General features: G+C 45.6%; 1 protein-coding gene across 4 annotated transcripts; it reads right to left on the bottom strand.

The window, feature by feature from the left end:
- Nucleotides 1-865: 865 nt before the first annotated feature.
- Nucleotides 866-18,469, bottom strand: LOC124043224 (histone acetyltransferase KAT2B-like). 4 transcript variants are annotated; one of them, XM_046361552.1, is made up of 18 exons: nucleotides 18,136-18,469; nucleotides 17,272-17,398; nucleotides 16,067-16,212; nucleotides 15,911-15,997; nucleotides 15,611-15,792; nucleotides 14,297-14,488; nucleotides 14,082-14,185; nucleotides 13,791-13,916; nucleotides 13,517-13,656; nucleotides 10,419-10,627; nucleotides 5,860-5,986; nucleotides 5,505-5,615; nucleotides 5,212-5,355; nucleotides 4,961-5,075; nucleotides 4,697-4,727; nucleotides 4,471-4,534; nucleotides 4,266-4,350; nucleotides 866-3,293 (listed from the first exon to the last, which is right to left on the bottom strand). In XM_046361552.1, exons 1-18 carry the CDS (start codon nucleotides 18,334-18,336, stop codon nucleotides 3,100-3,102), a joined length of 2,385 nt encoding a protein of 794 aa, XP_046217508.1. In that variant the 5' UTR covers nucleotides 18,337-18,469; the 3' UTR covers nucleotides 866-3,099. The 4 variants fall into 4 exon arrangements, with proteins under 4 accessions (XP_046217508.1, XP_046217510.1, XP_046217511.1 ...); XM_046361554.1 differs by having other exon boundaries at nucleotides 4,697-4,724; XM_046361555.1 differs by lacking the exons at nucleotides 866-3,293; nucleotides 4,266-4,350 and having other exon boundaries at nucleotides 4,471-4,579.
- Nucleotides 18,470-19,073: the final 604 nt, after the last annotated feature.

Genomic DNA, 19,073 nt, shown 5'->3' with positions numbered 1-19,073 from the left:
TACATAAATAGGCTGAAGTGTGGGGTTGCCCATCTGCAGCTACCTTAAAAAAACAATGCATCAAATGCTACTTTCTACAAATAACTGGAACTTGTCACTCTGATCTTAAAAAGCCTGTCTCGGCAGACGTGTATACATAAATATATATTCTTTAAAAATATATATTAAGTGGCGGGCCACCACTGCCAAATTAGTATAGGACAAACAAAAATGTTTAGGGTAGGGACATCCCAAGGATTCCAGATAGCACTGACCCGCCACCCACTGACCTGGCACTAAGCTTTCATCTAACCAATTAATTCGTCCCCAACTACCTCTGGAGATAATCAGAAAGATCTGATCACGAGGTGCGCATTCCTCTGCCCAGGGGTTGCTGAGGCCTGCCAGACCTTACAATGCCTAGATAGGTATTTAACTATCAACTTACATGACATGACTTACACAACTTACAAACATGTTATAGCAATCTGTCAATCGATGACAGTTGATGTGGCACGCAACCATTGGTTGACGCATGCAACCTCTGAGCAGGTGAACACGACAATGTTATTTTAATCGTCTACACCTGTTATTTCAATTGTGGGCAATCAGAATATGGATCATATCAGGACACAGGACCCATGTTAGCGGCAGGTATAAAAAACGGTGTTTGTTTTATATAGATTTGCAAAGTGGGATTTGAGTTGGCACGTCTGAGTCAGTGATTTGCAGCAGGACAAACACAACACCAATCCATTAGATTCACTTCTATTTTAATCAGTCTATAAAATAGTCTGTCATTCAAACCATTATTACAAAATCCAGGTTTCTCCTAAAGTTTGAAAAAGTACAAACATCTTCTATACAAAACAGCAAAACTACATAGTATTGCACAATCTTTTTATTTTATCTTCAAAGTAGAAAGATATCAATCGTCTAGACAGAAATAAGACAGAATAAATTATTTTATTAAGCATTATTCCTTAAAAATTACAGCACATAAATAAGGAGAAACTCTACATAGTTAAAATTAGCCATTATTTCATAGTGCTTTTCTCAAAAGACAGAACATCTCAATGGAAAACAAAAAAGCTCTCACCATGTGATGCTGAATAGTTGCTTGAAAAAATAAATAAGTGCATTTCCATGGTCACCTTTTGCCCTATGGGACTTTTTACATGGACCAGCATGAAGGGCTTCTTCCCCTCCTTTCAGTTTAAAAACCAGGAAAAATATACAGCAAATAATTCAAGAGGTTTACAACTGTTAAAATTCATACAGACAGATTTAAAATATAATTTTCCTTTTTTGGCAGGATGAACTCTAGTAACATACATACAAATTTTGCCCTCAAAAATTCTGGGACAGACCTCATCTGAAGTCACGCGTAACACGCACATACAAATGAAACAAGTCAGATTACTATGGTTCCAGGTAGAGGTTTCCCCTAGGTACAGATCTAGGATCAGCTTCCCCTCCCCTAATCCTAACCCTTTACCATTAGTGGGGAAAGTGCAAAACTGACCCAAAATCGGCGTCTAGGTTTTTTTTTCACCCTATACCATTACGACCCAGTAACACCACATGGAGACAGAGACTGAATGGCTGAGTAACTGACTGACTATCCCTCCCCATATCTCTCAGACAGTCCAGTTTTTCACAGATGTGACGTCTTACATGTGGGTTGGGTCAGCTGAACAGATGGAGGGTTGGGTCAGCTGAACAGATGGAGGGTTGGGTCAGCTGAACAGATGGAGGGTTGGGTCAGCTGAACAGATGGAGGGTTGGGTCAGCTGAACAGATGGAGGGTTAGGTCAGCTGAACAGATGGAGGGTTAGGTCAGCTGAACAGATGGAGGGTTAGGTTAGCTGAACAGATGGAGGGTTAGGTTAGCTGAACAGATGGAGGGTTAGGTTAGCTGAACAGATGGAAGGTTGGGTTAGCTGAACAGAAGGAGGGTTGGGTCAGCTGAACAGATGGAGGGTTGGGTCAGCTGAACAGATGGAGGGTTGGGTCAGCTGAACAGATGGAGGGTTAGGTCAGCTGAACAGATGGAGGGTTGGGTCAGCTGAACAGATGGAGGGTTGGGTCAGCTAAACAGATGGAGGGTTGGGTCAGCTGAACAGATGGAGGGTTGGGACAGCTGAACAGATGGAGGGTTGGGTTAGCTGAACAGATGGAGGGTTAGGTTAGCTGAACAGGTGGAGGGTTAGGTTAGCTGAACAGATGGAGGGTTAGGTTAACTGAACAGATGGAGGGTTGTGTTAGCTGAACAGATGGAGGGTTGTGTTAGCTGAACAGATGGAGGGTTGTGTTAGCTGAACAGATGGAGGGTTGTGTTAGCTGAACAGATGGAGGGTTAAGTTAGGTTAGCTGAACAGATGGAGGGTTAGGTTAGCTGAACAGATGGAGGGTTAGGTTAGCTGAACAGATGGAGGGTTAGGTTAGCTGAACAGATGGAGGGTTAAGTTAGGTTAGCTGATCAGATGGAGGGTTAGGTTAGCTGAACAAATGGAGGGTTAAGTTAGGTTAGCTGAACAGATGGAGGGTTAAGTTAGGTTAGCTGAACAGATGGAGGGTTAAGTTAGGTTAGCTGAACAGATGGAGGGTTAGGTTAGCTGAACAGATGGAGGGATAGGTTAGCTGAACAGATGGAGGGTTAGGTTAGCTGAACAGATGGAGGGTTAGGTTAGCTGAACAGATGGAGGGTTAGGTTAGCTGAACAGATGGAGGGTTGTGTTAGTTGAACAGATGGAGGGTTAGGTTAGCTGAACAGATGGAGGGTTGTGTTAGTTGAACAGATGGAGGGTTGGGTCAGCTGAACAGATGGAGGGTTGTGTTAGCTGAACAGATGGAGGGTTGGGTCAGCTGAACAGATGGAGGGTTGTGTTAGCTGAACAGATGGGAGTTTCTATCTAGGACTTCTGTTTTCCTGAGTGGGGCGAGGGATAGTATACTGATTAACCCAAAATCATTCTTCCTAGTGGATATATAGCTATCTCTTTTTTTTCTGGTTGAACGCAGTAGAAAAATAAAGAATAAGTAAATAAAAACAAAAACATTTAAAAATCATTAGACCTAAGCCATTGCTCCCTCACCCTTGAAGCCCCTCCCATCTCTTCACTTCTCAATGAGACCTGCCTCCTTGATCTTGGTGTAGAAGAACTTCTCTAACAGGTTGGCACACTTGTAGTACTGGCTCTCTGGGGGGTTGTACTCGCGACAGTTAGTGAAGATGCGCTGCATGTCGGCCATGAAGAGCTTCCGCGTGGTGTAGTACCTGCTCTTCAGACGCTCAGACATCGTCTTCAGGTCTGGGGATAATCACACAACATTAACACGACTCTTGATTGACCTCTCTGAAACCAAATGTTGTGATTAACACAATATGACTTAACTCGCCATTACGTGTCTGTCTGTAGGTAACTATACCAGGGAAGAAGAGGCGAAGCCCAAAATCAAATCAAATAAATAAGATGGTCTATTCATATTCAGCGTAGCATCTCAAACTCCATTGAATACAGGCACTGACATCAACACCATTCATCAAATATTTTTTAAAGTATTCAAATGAAGAGATGTATCCACCAATCCAAAGAGAAGATAGGCGGGAGCTTGACAGTCCGCTGTTCCGCTCTGTGATTTAAAAAAAAATATGGAAAGGAGCCAACTACATGCAAAATCCTAGCGGAAAACCTGGTTCAGTTTGGTTTCCACCAGACACTAGAGGATTAATTAACCTTTCAGCAAAACAATCATCTAAAACACAGGGCAAAATCTACACTGGAGTTGCTTACCAAAAAGACAGTGAATGTTCCTGAGTGGCTGAGTTACAGACTTGACTTAAATCTACTTGAAAATATATGGCAAGACCTGAAAATGGTTGTCAAGCTATGATCAACAACTAACTTGACAGCTTGAATATCTTTTTTTACAGAATAATGAGACAAATGTTGCATAATCCAGGCGTGGAAAGCCCTTAGAGATTTACCCTCGTTTCCGCCTTCAATAAATGTAATTCTTAATAAATTAGCAAACACTTTCACTTTGTCATTACGGGGTATTGTGTGTAGATGGGTCAGAAAAAAATATATTGAATCCATTTTGAATTCAGGCTGTAAAACAACAACATATGGAACAAGTCAAGGGGTATGAATACTTTTGAAGGGGCTATATCGGATGCAATCATCCATATTTTCTTGCTTACAAGTTATGTATGGCTATATTCCTTCCCCTGAAGAGTTGACCCAGGCACAGATGTGTTCCATGCGTAGTGCCATACATACCCATGGGGAAGCGGATGACTTGGTAGTAACCAGGAGCCTCAGTCTTCTTCACTGGTTCCATGAACGGCCAGGCATTCTGGTGACTCTATAACACATAACGAGAAACCTGTGTGTGTGTGGCTACGAGTTGGTGTGTATGTGCATTTGAGAGTGAGTGAGTACGTGAGTGAGTACGTATGTGCATGCGTATGTGCGTGTCCCTCACCTTAACATGTTGTAGGATGGTCTTCAGGGTGCTGTACAGCTGATCTGGATCCTTCAGCTCTTTCCTGGGATCACAACAGGAAACAGGAAGTTGTGATCACCCTCATTTTCTGTCAGAGAGTTACCATTAGCTCACTGGCTAAGCTTTAGAAGGAAAACTTAAAAGCCGTTACATTTGTTTTACTAAAAATAGATGAGTAGAAGCTATAAGGAGCTGAAAGACTCACCCTTTGCCCACCGGTTTCCATCCAGTTTCTCCTGGTGACAAAAAGGAGTTGAGTTAAACTAGAGACACTGTCCACACACTTCTTTACTGCCCAAATCACTGCTACCTCTTTGGAGACTTGACTTTGTCCACAATGGCACCCTATTCCCTATATAGTGCCCTACATTTGACCAGGGCCCATGTAGGGAATAGGGTGCCATTTTGGACACATCCTTTGAACCTATGCTGAAGGTAGACTAATATAATTACAGGAGGAGAAACATACGTATTCCAGGAATGCTCTCGATGGGAATCTGTCGAACTCCTTCCTTAAAACAGGAAAGTCCTGGGTAGACCTTTCTGATCTGAGCTTGCTTCCTCTCTATCAGTTTCTTTATGATCTGAAAGCGAGGATGGAGTGAGGGAGGGAGGGAGGGTGTGAGAGAGATAGTGGAAGGGAGACCGAAAGAGAAAGAACTTAGGTAACTCAATTTATTATACAAATAGACATTGTAGGCATGCACACACCACACACACCTCTTTCTGCTTCTTGATAATGACAGAGAACTCCGTGTAAGGGATGCTGGGGTTGAGCTCACAGCCCATCAGTGTCGCTCCCTCATAGTCTTTGATGTAGCCCAGATACTTGGCCTTGGGAACCTTGATGTCTTTAGAGAAGCCCTGAGACAGAGAGATGGAGAGAAAAAGAAAGACAGAGAGCTGTAAGAATGGTATTTTTTTTTAAAGAGACTGCTTCTTGATGTTTCCCTACATTACAAGATAACCAATGCCATTTGCTGATCTTTTTAAGCAACCAATTATGTACTGACCTGCTTTTTGAAGTAGCCAATGGCATACTCGTCTGCGTAAGTGAGGAAGTTGAGGATGTCGTGCTTGATGTGGTACTCCTTCAGATGGTTCATCAGGTGAGTGCCGTATCCCTTTAAACAATAGGTAGGGGTCAAAGGTCAAAACTGACCAATCAAGAAGAGTGAGGCACAGAGCTCAATGGCAGTAGAATGGATATCAGTCATATCAGTTAATACCAACAGAAATGCGACCCAGAACTGTTTGTTTGTGTATAGGCCAAGTCCTATGGTCACTGTCATGTCACACATGTCCATAGGAGTTGGAAAGGAGCACAAACAGATCTGGGACTAGGTTAAAAGAGCTGCATTCTCGTACCTTGACCTGCTCGTTGGAGGTGACTGCACAGAATACGATCTCTGTGAAGCTCTGCGAGGGGAACATCCGGAAGCAGATGCCTCCGATCACACGGCCATCTTTGATCAGCGACAGAGTCTTGTGCTTTCTGTTTGGAGAGACGGTGAACGCTTCCCAATTTATCATTCAACTCAATAGCTCATAATACGCAACTGCTTTAGAGTTAAATAGATACAACCAGGTGTAATGTTCAATTGTTGCCACGGTTTACATAACGTTGAGGGGTCAAACCTCTGGTTACAACTGTATAGCAACTTCACGTTAAAAGTTTTCTTTCTTTGCTACAAAGTTGGGACTATTTTTCTCTTTGGTGGTCAGTCAATCAGGGTAGAACTCTAAATCAAATCTTATTTTATTGGTCACATACACAAATGTAGCAGATGTTATTGCGGGTGTAATGAAATGCTTGTTTTTCTAGCTCCAACAGTGCAGTAATATCTAACAATTCACAACAATACACACAAATCTAAAAGTAAAATAATGGAATTAAGAAATACACTGCTCAAAAAAATAAAGGGAACACTACAATAACACATCCTAGATCTGAATGAATGAAATATTCTTATTAAATACTTTTTTCTTTACATAGTTGAATGTGCTGACAACAAAATCACACAAAAATGATCAATGGAAATCAAATTTATCAACCCATGGAGGTCTGGATTTGGAGTCACACTCAAAATTAAAGTGGAAAAGCACACTACAGGCTGATCCAACTTTGACGTAATGTCCTTAAAACAAGTCAAAATGAGGCTCAGTAGTGTGTGTGGCCTCCACGTGCTCAGTGTGAACCTGCTTTCATCTGTGAAGAGCACAGGGCGCCAGTGGCGAATTTGCCATTCTTGGTGTTCAATGGCAAATGCCAAACGTCCTGCACGGTGTTGGGCTGTAAGCACAACCCCCACCTGTGGATGTTGGGCCCTCATACCACCCTCATGGAGTCTGTTTCTGACCGTTTGAGCAGACACATGCACATTTGTGGCCTGCTGGAGGTCATTTTGCAGGGCTCTGGCAGGGCTCCTCCTGCTCCTCCTTGCACAAAGACGGAGGTAGCGGTCATGCTGTTGCGTTGTTGCCCTCCTACGGCCTCCTCCACGTCTCCTGATGTACTGGCTTGTCTCCTGGTAGCGCCTCCATGCTCTGGACACTACGCTGACAGACACAGCAAACCTTCTTGCCACAGCTCGCATTGATGTGCCATCCTGGGTGAGCTGCACTACCTGAGCCACTTGTGTGTGTTGTAGACTCCGTCTCATGCTACCACTAGAGTGAAAGCAACGCCAGCATTCAAAAGTGACCAAAACATCAGCCAGGAAGCATAGGAACTAAGAAGTGGTCTGGTCACCACCTGCAGAACCACTCCTTTATTGGGGGTGTCTTGCTAATTGCCTATAATTTCCACCTGTTGTCTATTCCATTTGCACAACAGCATGTGCAATTTATTGTCAATCAGTGTTGCTTCCTAAGTGGACAGTTTGATTTCACAGAAGTGTGATTGACTTGGAGTTACATTGTGTTGTTTAAGTGTTCCCTTTATTTTTTTGAGCAGTGTATATAAATATTAGGACGAGCAATGTCGGAGTGGCAATGACTAAAATACAGTAGAATAGAACCCAGTATGTACACATGAGATGAGTAAAGCAGGATGTAAACATTATTAAAGTGACTAGTGTTCCATTTTTAAAGTGTCCAGTGATTCCAAGTCTATGTACATGGGGCAGCAGCCTATAAGGGGCAGGGTTGAGTAACCCGGTGGTAGCCGGCTAGTGATGGCTATTTAACAGTGTGACAGCCGTGCCACCCTCTGGAGAGCCCTGCGGTTGCGGGCGGTGCAGTTGCCATACCAGGCGGTGATACAGCCCGACAGGATGCTCTCAATTGTTGTGCCTTCTTCAGCACACTGTCTGTGTGGGTGGACCATTTCAGATAGTCAGTTGATGTGTACGCCGAGGAACTTGAAGCTTTCCACCTTGTCCACTGCGGTCCCATCAATGTGGAAAGGGGCGTGCCCCCCCTTTTCTGAAGTCCAAGATCAACTCCTTTGTTTTGTTGATGTTGAAGGGGAGGTTATTTCCTGGCACCACTCCGCCAGGTGCCTCACCTCCTCCCTGTAGACGGTCTCGTCATTGTTGGCCTACTATGGCTGTGGCGTCTTCAAACCTGATGATTAAGTTGAGTGAACAGGGAGTACAGGAGGGAGCTGAGCACACACCCTTGTGGGGCCCCTGTGTCGAGGATCAGTGAAGTGGAGATGTTGTTTCCTATCTTCACCACAATGGGGGGCGACCCGTCAGGAAGTCCAGGACCCTGTTGCACAGGGTGGGGTTCATAGCCCAAGCTTGATGATGAGCTTGGAGGGTACTATGGTGTTGAAGGCTGAGCTATAGTCAATGAACAGCATTCTGACATAGGTATTTCTCTTGTCCAGATGGGATAGGGCAGTATGCAGTGCAATGGTGATTGCATCGTCTGTGGATCTATTGGGCGGTATAAGCAAATTGAAGTGGGTCTACGGTGTCATGTAAGGTAGAGGTGATATGATTCTTAACTAGCCTCTCAAAGCACTTCATGATGAAAGAAGTGAGTGCTACGGGGAGATTTAGTTCAGTTATCTTTGCTTTCTTGGGTACAGGAACAATGGTGGACAATGGTGGAAGCAAGTGGGGACAGCAGACTGGGATAGGGAGAGATTGAATTTTTCTGTAAACACTCCAGCCAGCTGGTCTGCGCATGCTCTGAGGACGTGGCTAGGGATGACGTCTGGCCCAGCAGCTGTGCGAGCGTTAAGATGTCTCACTCACATCGGCCATGGAGAACGAGAGCCCACAGTCCTTGGGAGCAGGCCAGGTCGATGGCACTGTCTTATCCTCAAAGCGGGCAAAGGTATTTTTTTAATTTTACCTTTAAAATAAAATTCAAGTCAGTTAAAAACAAATTCGTATTTTCAATGACGGCCTAGGAACAGTGGGTTAACTGCCTTGTTCAGGGGCAGAACGACAGATTTGTGCCTTGTCAGCTCGGGATTCGATCTTGAAACCTTTCGGTTACTAGTCCAACACTCTAACCACTAGGCTACGCTGTCGCCCCAGCTGTCTGGGAGAAAAACGTCAGTGTCCGCGATGTGGCTGGTTTTCCCTTTGTAGTCCGTGATTGTCTGTAGACCTCATGTCTGAGCCGTTGAATTGTGACTCCACTTTGTCTCTGTACTGACGTCTTGCCTGTTTGATTGCTTTACAGAGGGAATAACTACACAGTTTGTATTCAACCATATTCCCAGTCACCTTGCCATGGTTAAATGCGGTGGTTCATGCTTTCAGTTTAGCTTGAATGCTGCCATCTATCCATGGTTTCTGGTTTGGGTAGGTTTTAATAGTAACAGAGGGAACAACATCCTCTATACACTTCCTGATGAACTCAGTCACCGTGTCCGTGTATACATCAATATTATTCTCCGAGGCTACCCGGAACATATCCCGTGATCAATACAATCTTGAAGCATGAATTCTGATTGGTCAGACCAGTGTTGAATAGACCTTAGCATGTGTACTTCTTTTTTGAGTTTCTGCCTATAGGAAGGGAGAAGTAAAATGGAGTTGTGATCTGATTTGCCAAAGGGAGGGCGGGGGAGGGCCTTGTAGGCATCCCGGAAGAGAGAATAGCAGTGGTTGAGTGTTTTAGCAGCGCGAGTACTGCAGTGACGGCCTAGGAACAGTGGGTTAACTGCCTTGTTCAGGGGCAGAACAACAGATTTGTGCCTTGTCAGCTAGAACTTCAGTAGCGTTTTCCTCAAATTTGCTTTGTTAAAGTCGCCAGCTACAATAACTGTGGCCTCAGGATATGTGGTTACCAGTTTGCATAAAGTCCAGTGTAGTTCCTTGAGAGCCGTCCTGGTATCGACTTGAGGGGGAATAAACACAGCTGTGACTATAACCGAAGATAATTATCTTGGGAAGTAATACGGTCGGCATTTGATTGTGGAGTATTCCAGGTCGGGTGAACAATAGGACTTTAGTTTCTGTACATTATAATCACACCACGAGTGGTTAATTTTTAAACATACACCACTGTCCTTCTTCCTGGAGAGTTTTTTTATTTCTGTCTGTGAGGTGTACTGAGAACCAGCTGGCTGTATGGACAGGGACAGTATATACACATTAGCGAGTAATATACTCGGAAGCGGTGGATGGTGTGCTCGCCTCTTGAGTCGGACTAGAAGTCCACTCCAAATACCTCTTCTCCACGGGTTCTTGGAGCAGCCTCTGGGATAAGTTCAGATGCCCTGGGGGGTGCGAACAAAGGATCCAATTCTTGGAAGTCGTATTCCTGGTCGTAATGCTGGTGAGTTACCGCCGCTCTGATATCCAAAAGTTATTTCCGGCTGTATATAATAACACAAAAACGTTCTGGGCTAATAATGTAAGAAATAACACACAAAAAAAACAAAAATACTGCAAAGTTGCTTAGGCGCTATAAGGAAAGCTGCCATGTCTGTCGGCGCCATCTTTCATGGTAACACTCACGGGTCAAAGACGAGGCGTGTGATATACTCTTTGGGCATGCGAGGCAGCTGGTGAGAGAAGACATTCTGGAGGCCCACCAGCCACATGAGGATCCTCTTGTTGGGCTTCTGGTTGAGGGAGTTCCCGATGACATGGAACTCTATCACCCCCCTCCTCTCCTCCAGGCGTGCCGCCTCATCACGGGCTGAGTGGGCCGACAGTAGACTGGTCTGGGGGTGGGGAGGGAATGACGTCAGCCTTACTCATTATCAAGTCCTATGACAGCACTCATTTTGATTTAGCAGTGTCCATATATTTGTCCCATTATCATTATTCTCAGCAGCAGCAGTAGCTTCACCATAATCATCACCTTCAAACCTCAATACTGCCTCTAAAACATTGACTTAGTGGGAGGTTCTGAACTGCAAGTCAAATATAATCTAATATCCACTAACTGATTTTTAACAGAGATGGAATAGAGAGTGTTAAGCGATGGAAGTATTGATGACTGTGTTGGACTGAAGAGATGAAAGTATTGATGACTACGTGTCGGACTGAAGAGATGGAAGTATTGATGACTACGTGTCGGACTGAAGAGATGGAAGTATTGATGAATACGTGTTGGACTGAAGAGATGGAAGTATTGATGACTATGTGTTGGACTGAAGAGATGGAAGTATTGATGACTATGTGTTGGACTGAAGAGATGGAAGTATTGATGACTATGTGTTGGACTGAAGAGATGGAAGTATTGATGACTATGTGTTGGACTGAAGAGATGGAAGTATTGATGACTATGTGTTGGACTGAAGAGATGGAAGTATTGATGATGTGTTGGAATTAAGAGATGGAAGTATTGATGACTATGTGTCGGACTGAAGAGATGGAAGTATTGATGACTATGTGTCGGACTGAAGAGATGGAAGTATTGATGACTATGTGTCGGACTGAAGAGATGGAAGTATTGATGACTATGTGTCGGACTGAAGAGATGGAAGTATTGATGACTATGTGTCGGACTGAAGAGATGGAAGTATTGATGACTATGTGTCGGACTGAAGAGATGGAAGTATTGATGACTACGTGTCAGACTGAAGAGATGGAAGTATTGATGACTACGTGTTGGACTGAAGAGATGGAAGTATTGATGACTACGTGTTGGACTGAAGAGATGGAAGTATTGATGACTATGTGTTGGACTGAAGAGATGGAAGTATTGATGACTATGTGTTGGACTGAAGAGATGGAAGTATTGATGATGTGTTGGAATTAAGAGATGGAAGTATTGATGACTATGTGTTGGACTGAAGAGATGGAAGTATTGATGACTATGTGTTGGACTGAAGAGATGGAAGTATTGATGACTATGTGTTGGACTGAAGAGATGGAAGTATTGATGACTATGTGTTGGACTGAAGAGATGGAAGTATTGATGATGTGTTGGAGTGAAGAGATGGAAGTATTGATGACTACGTGTTGGACTGAAGAGATGGAAGTATTGATGAATACGTGTTGGACTGAAGAGATGGAAGTATTGATGACTATGTGTTGGACTGAAGAGATGGAAGTATTGATGACTATGTGTTGGACTGAAGAGATGGAAGTATTGATGATGTGTTGGAATTAAGAGATGGAAGTATTGATGAATATGTGTTGGACTGAAGAGATGGAAGTATTGATGACTATGTGTTGGACTGAAGAGATGGAAGTATTGATGACTATGTGTTGGACTGAAGAGATGGAAGTATTGATGACTATGTGTTGGACTGAAGAGATGGAAGTATTGATGACTACGTGTTGGACTGAAGAGATGGAAGTATTGATGACTACGTGTTGGACTGAAGAGATGGAAGTATTGATGAATACGTGTTGGACTGAAGAGATGGAAGTATTGATGACTATGTGTTGCACTGAAGAGATGGAAGTATTGATGACTATGTGTTGCACTGAAGAGATGGAAGTATTGATGACTACGTGTTGGACTGAAGAGATGGAAGTATTGATGAATACGTGTTGGACTGAAGAGATGGAAGTATTGATGACTATGTGTTGGACTGAAGAGATGGAAGTATTGATGACTATGTGTTGGACTGAAGAGATGGAAGTATTGATGACTATGTGTTGGAATTAAGAGATGGAAGTATTGATGACTATGTGTTGGACTGAAGAGATGGAAGTATTGATGACTATGTGTTGGACTGAAGAGATGGAAGTATTGATGACTATGTGTTGGACTGAAGAGATGGAAGTATTGATGACTATGTGTCGGACTGAAGAGATGGAAGTATTGATGACTATGTGTCGGACTGAAGAGATGGAAGTATTGATGATGTGTTGGACTGAAGAGATGGAAGTATTGATGATGTGTTGGACTGAAGAGATGGAAGTATTGATGATGTGTTGGACTGAAGAGATGGAAGTATTGATGAATACGTGTTGGACTGATTGAGGTCTAGATTCCATCAGATCAAGAGTTAACCGGTGATAGCAGACAGCCGCATAGCGGATGGATGTTTTGGTGGTGTTGGAGGTGGAACTGTGCTGGAGCCTTCAAATCGGTGAGCAGCTGCTCTTGCGATCATTGTCACGAAGCCACACCCTCCCCGCTCGAGATAGAAGTTCAGACACAGAAAGTGTAGGCTGTATAGAAATAATGATGCTCAAATAGACGAATCATTAAACAAAATAATTAGTGTTTCTATCATCATAATCAGGTGAATACTACGCCTTACATTCCAGCACCAGGTTGGTGGCACCTTAATTGGGGAGAATGGGCTCGTGGTAATAACTGGGGCGTAATTCGTAGAATGGTAACAAATACATCAAACAATTGGTTTCCAGGTGTTTGATGCCATTCCATTTGCGTCATCCCGGCACATAATTATGAGCCGTTTCCCCCTCAGCAGCCTTCTGTGCATTCCAGTGGTCGAACTTGAAGGCTGCATGGGATTTCTCCAAAGGTGACTCCCTGCAGACAATGGCAATGTCCACTTTAGGTATAATGCAAGGAGCCGCCTTTGAATTTGACAGCTCTAACGCAGTTCCACCTCAGGCACCGCCAAAACAATCTGTATTCGGAAGTCGGCTGATTGATCAGAGCCCTGAGTGTTTGATGTTACCTCTGGTCCCAGCATGGAGGCGGGGTCGGTGATGGTTGCCATGACTTCGTTGATGAGTTCCATGGGAATGTCCCCGACAATCCTGAGCTTCTTAGTCTCCTCATGGGGGAGGGGCTCCGACGGCTTCCGCTTCTGCCCACCTACACAGGTAGATCATATGTAAAGTTTCCCCTAGAAACTGATCTAAAGAGAGATTTTACCCCTAATGGTTAAGGTTATAATTTGTGGAGGCTAAGCTGATCCTGGATCTGTGCGTAGAGCCTGTTGTGTTTACCTGGGCTGGGTTCCAGAACAGAGGCGGTCTTCCTGGCAGGACTGACACTGCCACAGCTGGATGGGTCCACAGATACTGGGCTGGAGTTGTAGTATAGAGGCCTGGCCACTGGGGGCGCACTGATCACTGTCATTATACACAAGGGAGCTAATCAGATTACTTTATCAATGGAGAGTAGCACTCATCATATCAATCACATCACAACTTTCCCTACTTAAACTTTTTTAGGCAAGGTATAACTCTAAGTGAGAGTGTGTTGGACAAGCTGGCTAAAGGTCAGGTGTGTTTTACCTGTATGGATGGGGATCGGTCCTCCTGAGCATCCAGCCAGGAATTCTTCACTCCAGATGGGAGAGCTGTGACTGTACACCTCCTCCTCCAGCATGGACAGAAATCTACAGCACACAGATATCATCATCACACCTACTATAGACCGAGACTAGGAATCCTCCTCTATCTTGTGTGTGTGTGTACGTTTGTGTGTATGTGAAGAATTTGTCTCTTACTTGGGGAAGTGTGTGAGGATGAGAGTGCGTTTCTCCGGGGGTAACTTATCCTTCTCCTGCCTGGCCTGCTCTAGCAGCTGTTTCCTCATTACAGTGAAGACGGAGCGCAGAAGGGTCCGACCGAAGATTTGGGTCGTCTCGTACCGCGGTAGACTGTCACAGAATTGAGGGACGTTGCAGTAGCACAGCCATCTGGGGGAAAACACACCACAAAAAATGTGGGTTTGATTCTGGGTTATATAACGGTGATACAATTTGCATGAAATGTACACATCTATTGGAATGAAGAGAAAATGAATCTGTTGGTAGCAAGTTATGGGAGTGACTGGGGCTAATGGGGACTAAAAACACCATAGCTACCCTATGTTTAAGTGTTTGAGAACACACGATTGTGTGTGACTCAAAATGGGTCAAAATCCCCAAGATCCAGGGGGGAAAAGGGACCTTGTGCATTTCAGGTAAAACAACAACCCAATGTTTATATCCCAGGACAAATCATGTCTGGTGTGGATGAACAAAATCTACATGGGTGTGATGGCGCACGTGGATGCACGCGTGCGCCCGGTGTAGTCAGCATGTAAGCATTAAGAACATGAAGCCAGTCCACAGTGTGGTCAGTGCATTAGGAATAAACATGTCATGACTGTGAACACAGCATCAAAGGGCACCTGCCAGCAGTTGCATTCATATCATCAAAGGGTGCCTGCCAGCAGTTGCATTCATATCATCAAAGGGTGCCTGCCAGCAGTTGCATTCATATCATCAAAGGGCGCCTGCCAGCAGTTGCATTCATATCATCAAAGGGTGCCTGCCAGCAGTTGCATTCATATCATCAAAGGGTGCCTGCCAGCAGTTGCATTCATATCATCAAAGGGCGCCTGCCAGCAGTTGCATTCATATCATCAAAGGGTGCCTGCCAGCAGTTGCATTCATATCATCAAAGGGCACCTGCCAGCAGTTGCATTCATATCATCAAAGGGCGCCTGCCAGCAGTTGCATTCATATCAAAGGGCGCCTGCCAGCAGTTGCATTCATATCAAAGGCCAGCGCCTATCATCAAAGGCGCCAGCAGTTGCATTCATATCATCAAAGGGCGCCTGCCAGCAGTTGCATTCATATCATCAAAGGGCGCCTGCCAGCAGTTGCATTCATATCATCAAAGGGCGCCTGCCAGCAGTTGCATTCATATCATCAAAGGGCGCCTGCCAGCAGTTGCATTCATATCATCAAAGGGCGCCTGCCAGCAGTTGCATTCATATCATCAAAGGGCGCCTGCCAGCAGTTGCATTCATATCATCAAAGGGTGCCTACTACCTGGTGTAGTTGACTTTGTACCCAGCCGCATCATCAGCAGGCGCCCGCTGTCGCCTCTGTGAGGGCGTCTCCAGCTGCCAGTAGTTGATCTGGTTGAGGAACATCTTGGCCAGCTCCACGATGGTCTGACGCTCCTTGGAGGGAAGATGGCTGAACTTGTACTGGACAAAGTTATTCACCCCCTGTTGAAGAGACACAGAGATCATGTAAACAACATATAATGTATACATCTTGTGTAAGTGTGATCTAAATATGTATTTTTTTTTGCTAAGCGTGTGTGTATTTGTTGTGTACACTTGCCTGTTCAATGCTAGGTTTCTCAAAGGGAGGACTCTCCTGTGCCTCCACCACAGGTCTGCCCATCTGAAGGATGCATTTCCTCAATAGCTGAAGGTGAAAGAAGGACATTGTGAGACAGATGCACTGAAAGTAATGTGTTGTTGACATGTGGACTACCTTGAAGAGGGAGAAGTAGACTTGTTTGGTGTCAGCATCCTCCTCTTTGTGGACACATGTGTTCAGGTACTCCACGTCCAGAGCAATGCCCAGAAGCCTGTTCATCTCCTCCTCTGAAACGTTCTCCAGGTGGGTCACATGGTCACCTGAAAAGGAGAGACAGTGAGTGAGAGTGCGAAGACAGACTTTAGTTTTGATGACCAATGTTTCCCTGAAAACCTGTTACCTCCTTATTATCTGGATTTCTAGAACATTCCACCTGCCTATATCATGCCCTTACACGAGGCAGTGGCACCCCATTCCCATGTCGCCCCTCTGACCCTCTCTCCCCTTCCAGTACACAGGGCAACCCCTCCCCATGTCCCCCCTCTGACCCTCTCTCCCCCTCCAGTACACAGGGCAACCCCTCCCCATGTCCCCCCTCTGACCCTCTCTCCCCCTCCAATACACAGGGCAACCCCTCCCCATGTCCCCCCACTGACCCTCTCTCCCCCTCCAGTACACAGGGCAACCCCTCCCTATGTCCCCCCACTGACCCTCTCTCCCCCTCCAGTACACAGGGCAACCCCTCCCTATGTCCCCCCACTGACCCTCTCTCCCCCTCCAGTACACAGGGCAACCGCTCCCCATGTCCCCCTCTGACCCCCTCTCCCCCTCCAGTACACAGGGCAACCCCATCCTCATGTCCCCCCTCTGACCCTCTCTCCCCCTCCAGTACACAGGGCACCCCATCCTCATGTCCCCCTCTGACCCTCTCTCCCCCTCCAGTACACAGGGCACCCCATCCTCATGTCCCCCCTCTGACCCTCTCTCCCCCTCCAGTACACAGGGCACCCCATCCTCATGTCCCCCTCTGACCCTCTCTCCCCCTCCAGTACACAGGGCAACCCCATCCTCATGTCACCCCTCTGACCCTCTCTCCCCCTCCAGTACACAGGGCACCCCATCCTCATGTCCCCCTCTGACCCTCTCTCCCCCTCCAGTACACAGGGCAACCCCATCCTCATGTCCCCCTCTGACCCTCTCTCCCCCTCCAGTACACAGGGCAACCCCATCCTCATGTCCCCCCTCTGACCCTCTCTCCCCCTCCAGTACACAGGGCAACCCCATCCTCATGTCCCCCCTCTGACCCTCTCTCCCCCTCCAGTACACAGGGCACCCCATCCTCATGTCCCCCCTCTGACCCTCTCTCCCCCTAGTCTTACCCAGTGTATGAGAGCAGCTACGGCAGGGGTCCTGAAGGTTGAAAGTGTTGGGCTGCTGGTCTGTACGGGGTGGTGTGGGAGGGGGGTTCTGGCTCTTCCAGCTGTTACACTTACAGGCCCCCTCAGCCTACAGCACAGGGTTCCACCGGTTAGAAACACACACACACATGTTTAGAAACATAACGTAATAGGAAAAATTCCATTGAATTTATATGCATAAATTGACAAAGACAGCTTGGCTACAAAGTGGCATAGCTAGGCAATGCCTGTTGGGCCAGCCCTCTCTCACTACAACTCTTAGCTGGAGTCAAACTGTGCACAGGAACAAGAGCCAAGGAACAACAACAAACCCCGCCCCCAGCAGCTGTCACTGTCAAAACAAAGACGCTGTCTCTCCCTGCAGATGATATATAACTGCAATAAATACTTTCTATTTTACCACAGTGCGCTGACAGACGGAAAAAACACTGTCACTATCCCAGTGGGGTGAATTACGCCCCGCACGCTCCCCTTGCTGGAGGCATTCCGCACCATGGCATGCAGGCTAACCTGAATTTGTCAAAGCACCTTGAGAATGTTTAGTCCACTCTCCCGCCTAGAAATACATATTTCAACATTATAATATGGGAGCACTAAACTGTACATTTTGCCGTTTTTTTCCTGATGTTTATTTCCAATAGGATCATTTTACATAACTAGAGCATGAGGGATATGAAGAAATGCAAGCGCAGCAATGGCTTCCTTTGCTGCGTTTGCATTTTGGTAGCGCTGCAAACCAACAAGCATCTGAAACTCAAACCACTTTCAAAACATTGCAAAATGTATAATTGCTAAATAATGTAATAATGGACTACTTAAAACGACCTTGCAAGATGAATAAACTCCGAGCTTCTCCAGTTTCTTCGGGCGCGGGGAGGAGCGGAGCTGCGCCTTCTTCACCGCGATTCGTGCCGATCCTACCGTGGCGCCCGAACCCTCGGTTCCCCCGGCTCCCGGAGCCGCAGGCGCCGATCCCGCTGCACCGATGGCCGGGGAGCCCTGCTGAATCCCTGCGCTCCCGGACATCCTCGAGACCGAACGGGATCCCCGACCCTGGAATTAAATGGTTTAGGTGTCCCGTTCTCTATTCCACTACTGGAGAATCAGACATGGCGCTGATCCGTTTTTTTTATAGCTCAATGCGCTGATCCCTATTTTTTTGTTTGTCATTGTAGGTCCATTTTTCCTCCACTAGGGGAGACAAACTGGGTATTCCAGTGAGTAGGCTTGGCCAGGGGTTCCCAAACTTTTTTGGTCCGCGACCCCATTTTGATATCAAAAACCCACACCATGTAAAACACAAAATGATTTTAGAAACACTTAAAATAAGGTCTGTGTCCTGTAGGTTTACCCTGGCGTTACGTTTTGATAACCATGTAAATCCCTCTCGGACAATGTGGCTTTTATCAACATCAATGATGGGGTCATAATAATATGTAGCTTAAACCATTCAAAAGATAGAAGTACATTTGTAGGAAGAAAACAGAAACCACTGTTCATTACAACCGCATCTAGCTGCTACTGGAGGTTACGGACATAATTGTATATCAGAATTTCCTGTTTTCAAACCCCTAGTTTGGGAAATGCTGGAGTAGGCTATGATCCAGGATAGAGGTCACACAAAAAAATGTAACCATTGGTAGTGAGAATTTCAAGGTCAAATGTAATGACCTGGGACAAATGGAGTAACATACCGTCATAGACAAAATAATAAGACATGGGAAAAGCAGACAAAAGACTCTGGTGATGATGTCCACCTTACA

This window comes from Oncorhynchus gorbuscha, linkage group LG09 (assembly GCF_021184085.1).
Source record: "Oncorhynchus gorbuscha isolate QuinsamMale2020 ecotype Even-year linkage group LG09, OgorEven_v1.0, whole genome shotgun sequence".
Classification (NCBI taxonomy): domain Eukaryota; kingdom Metazoa; phylum Chordata; class Actinopteri; order Salmoniformes; family Salmonidae; genus Oncorhynchus; species Oncorhynchus gorbuscha.
Note: the sequence above shows the minus strand (reverse complement) of the source record. Positions and strands in the feature narration are given on the sequence as shown.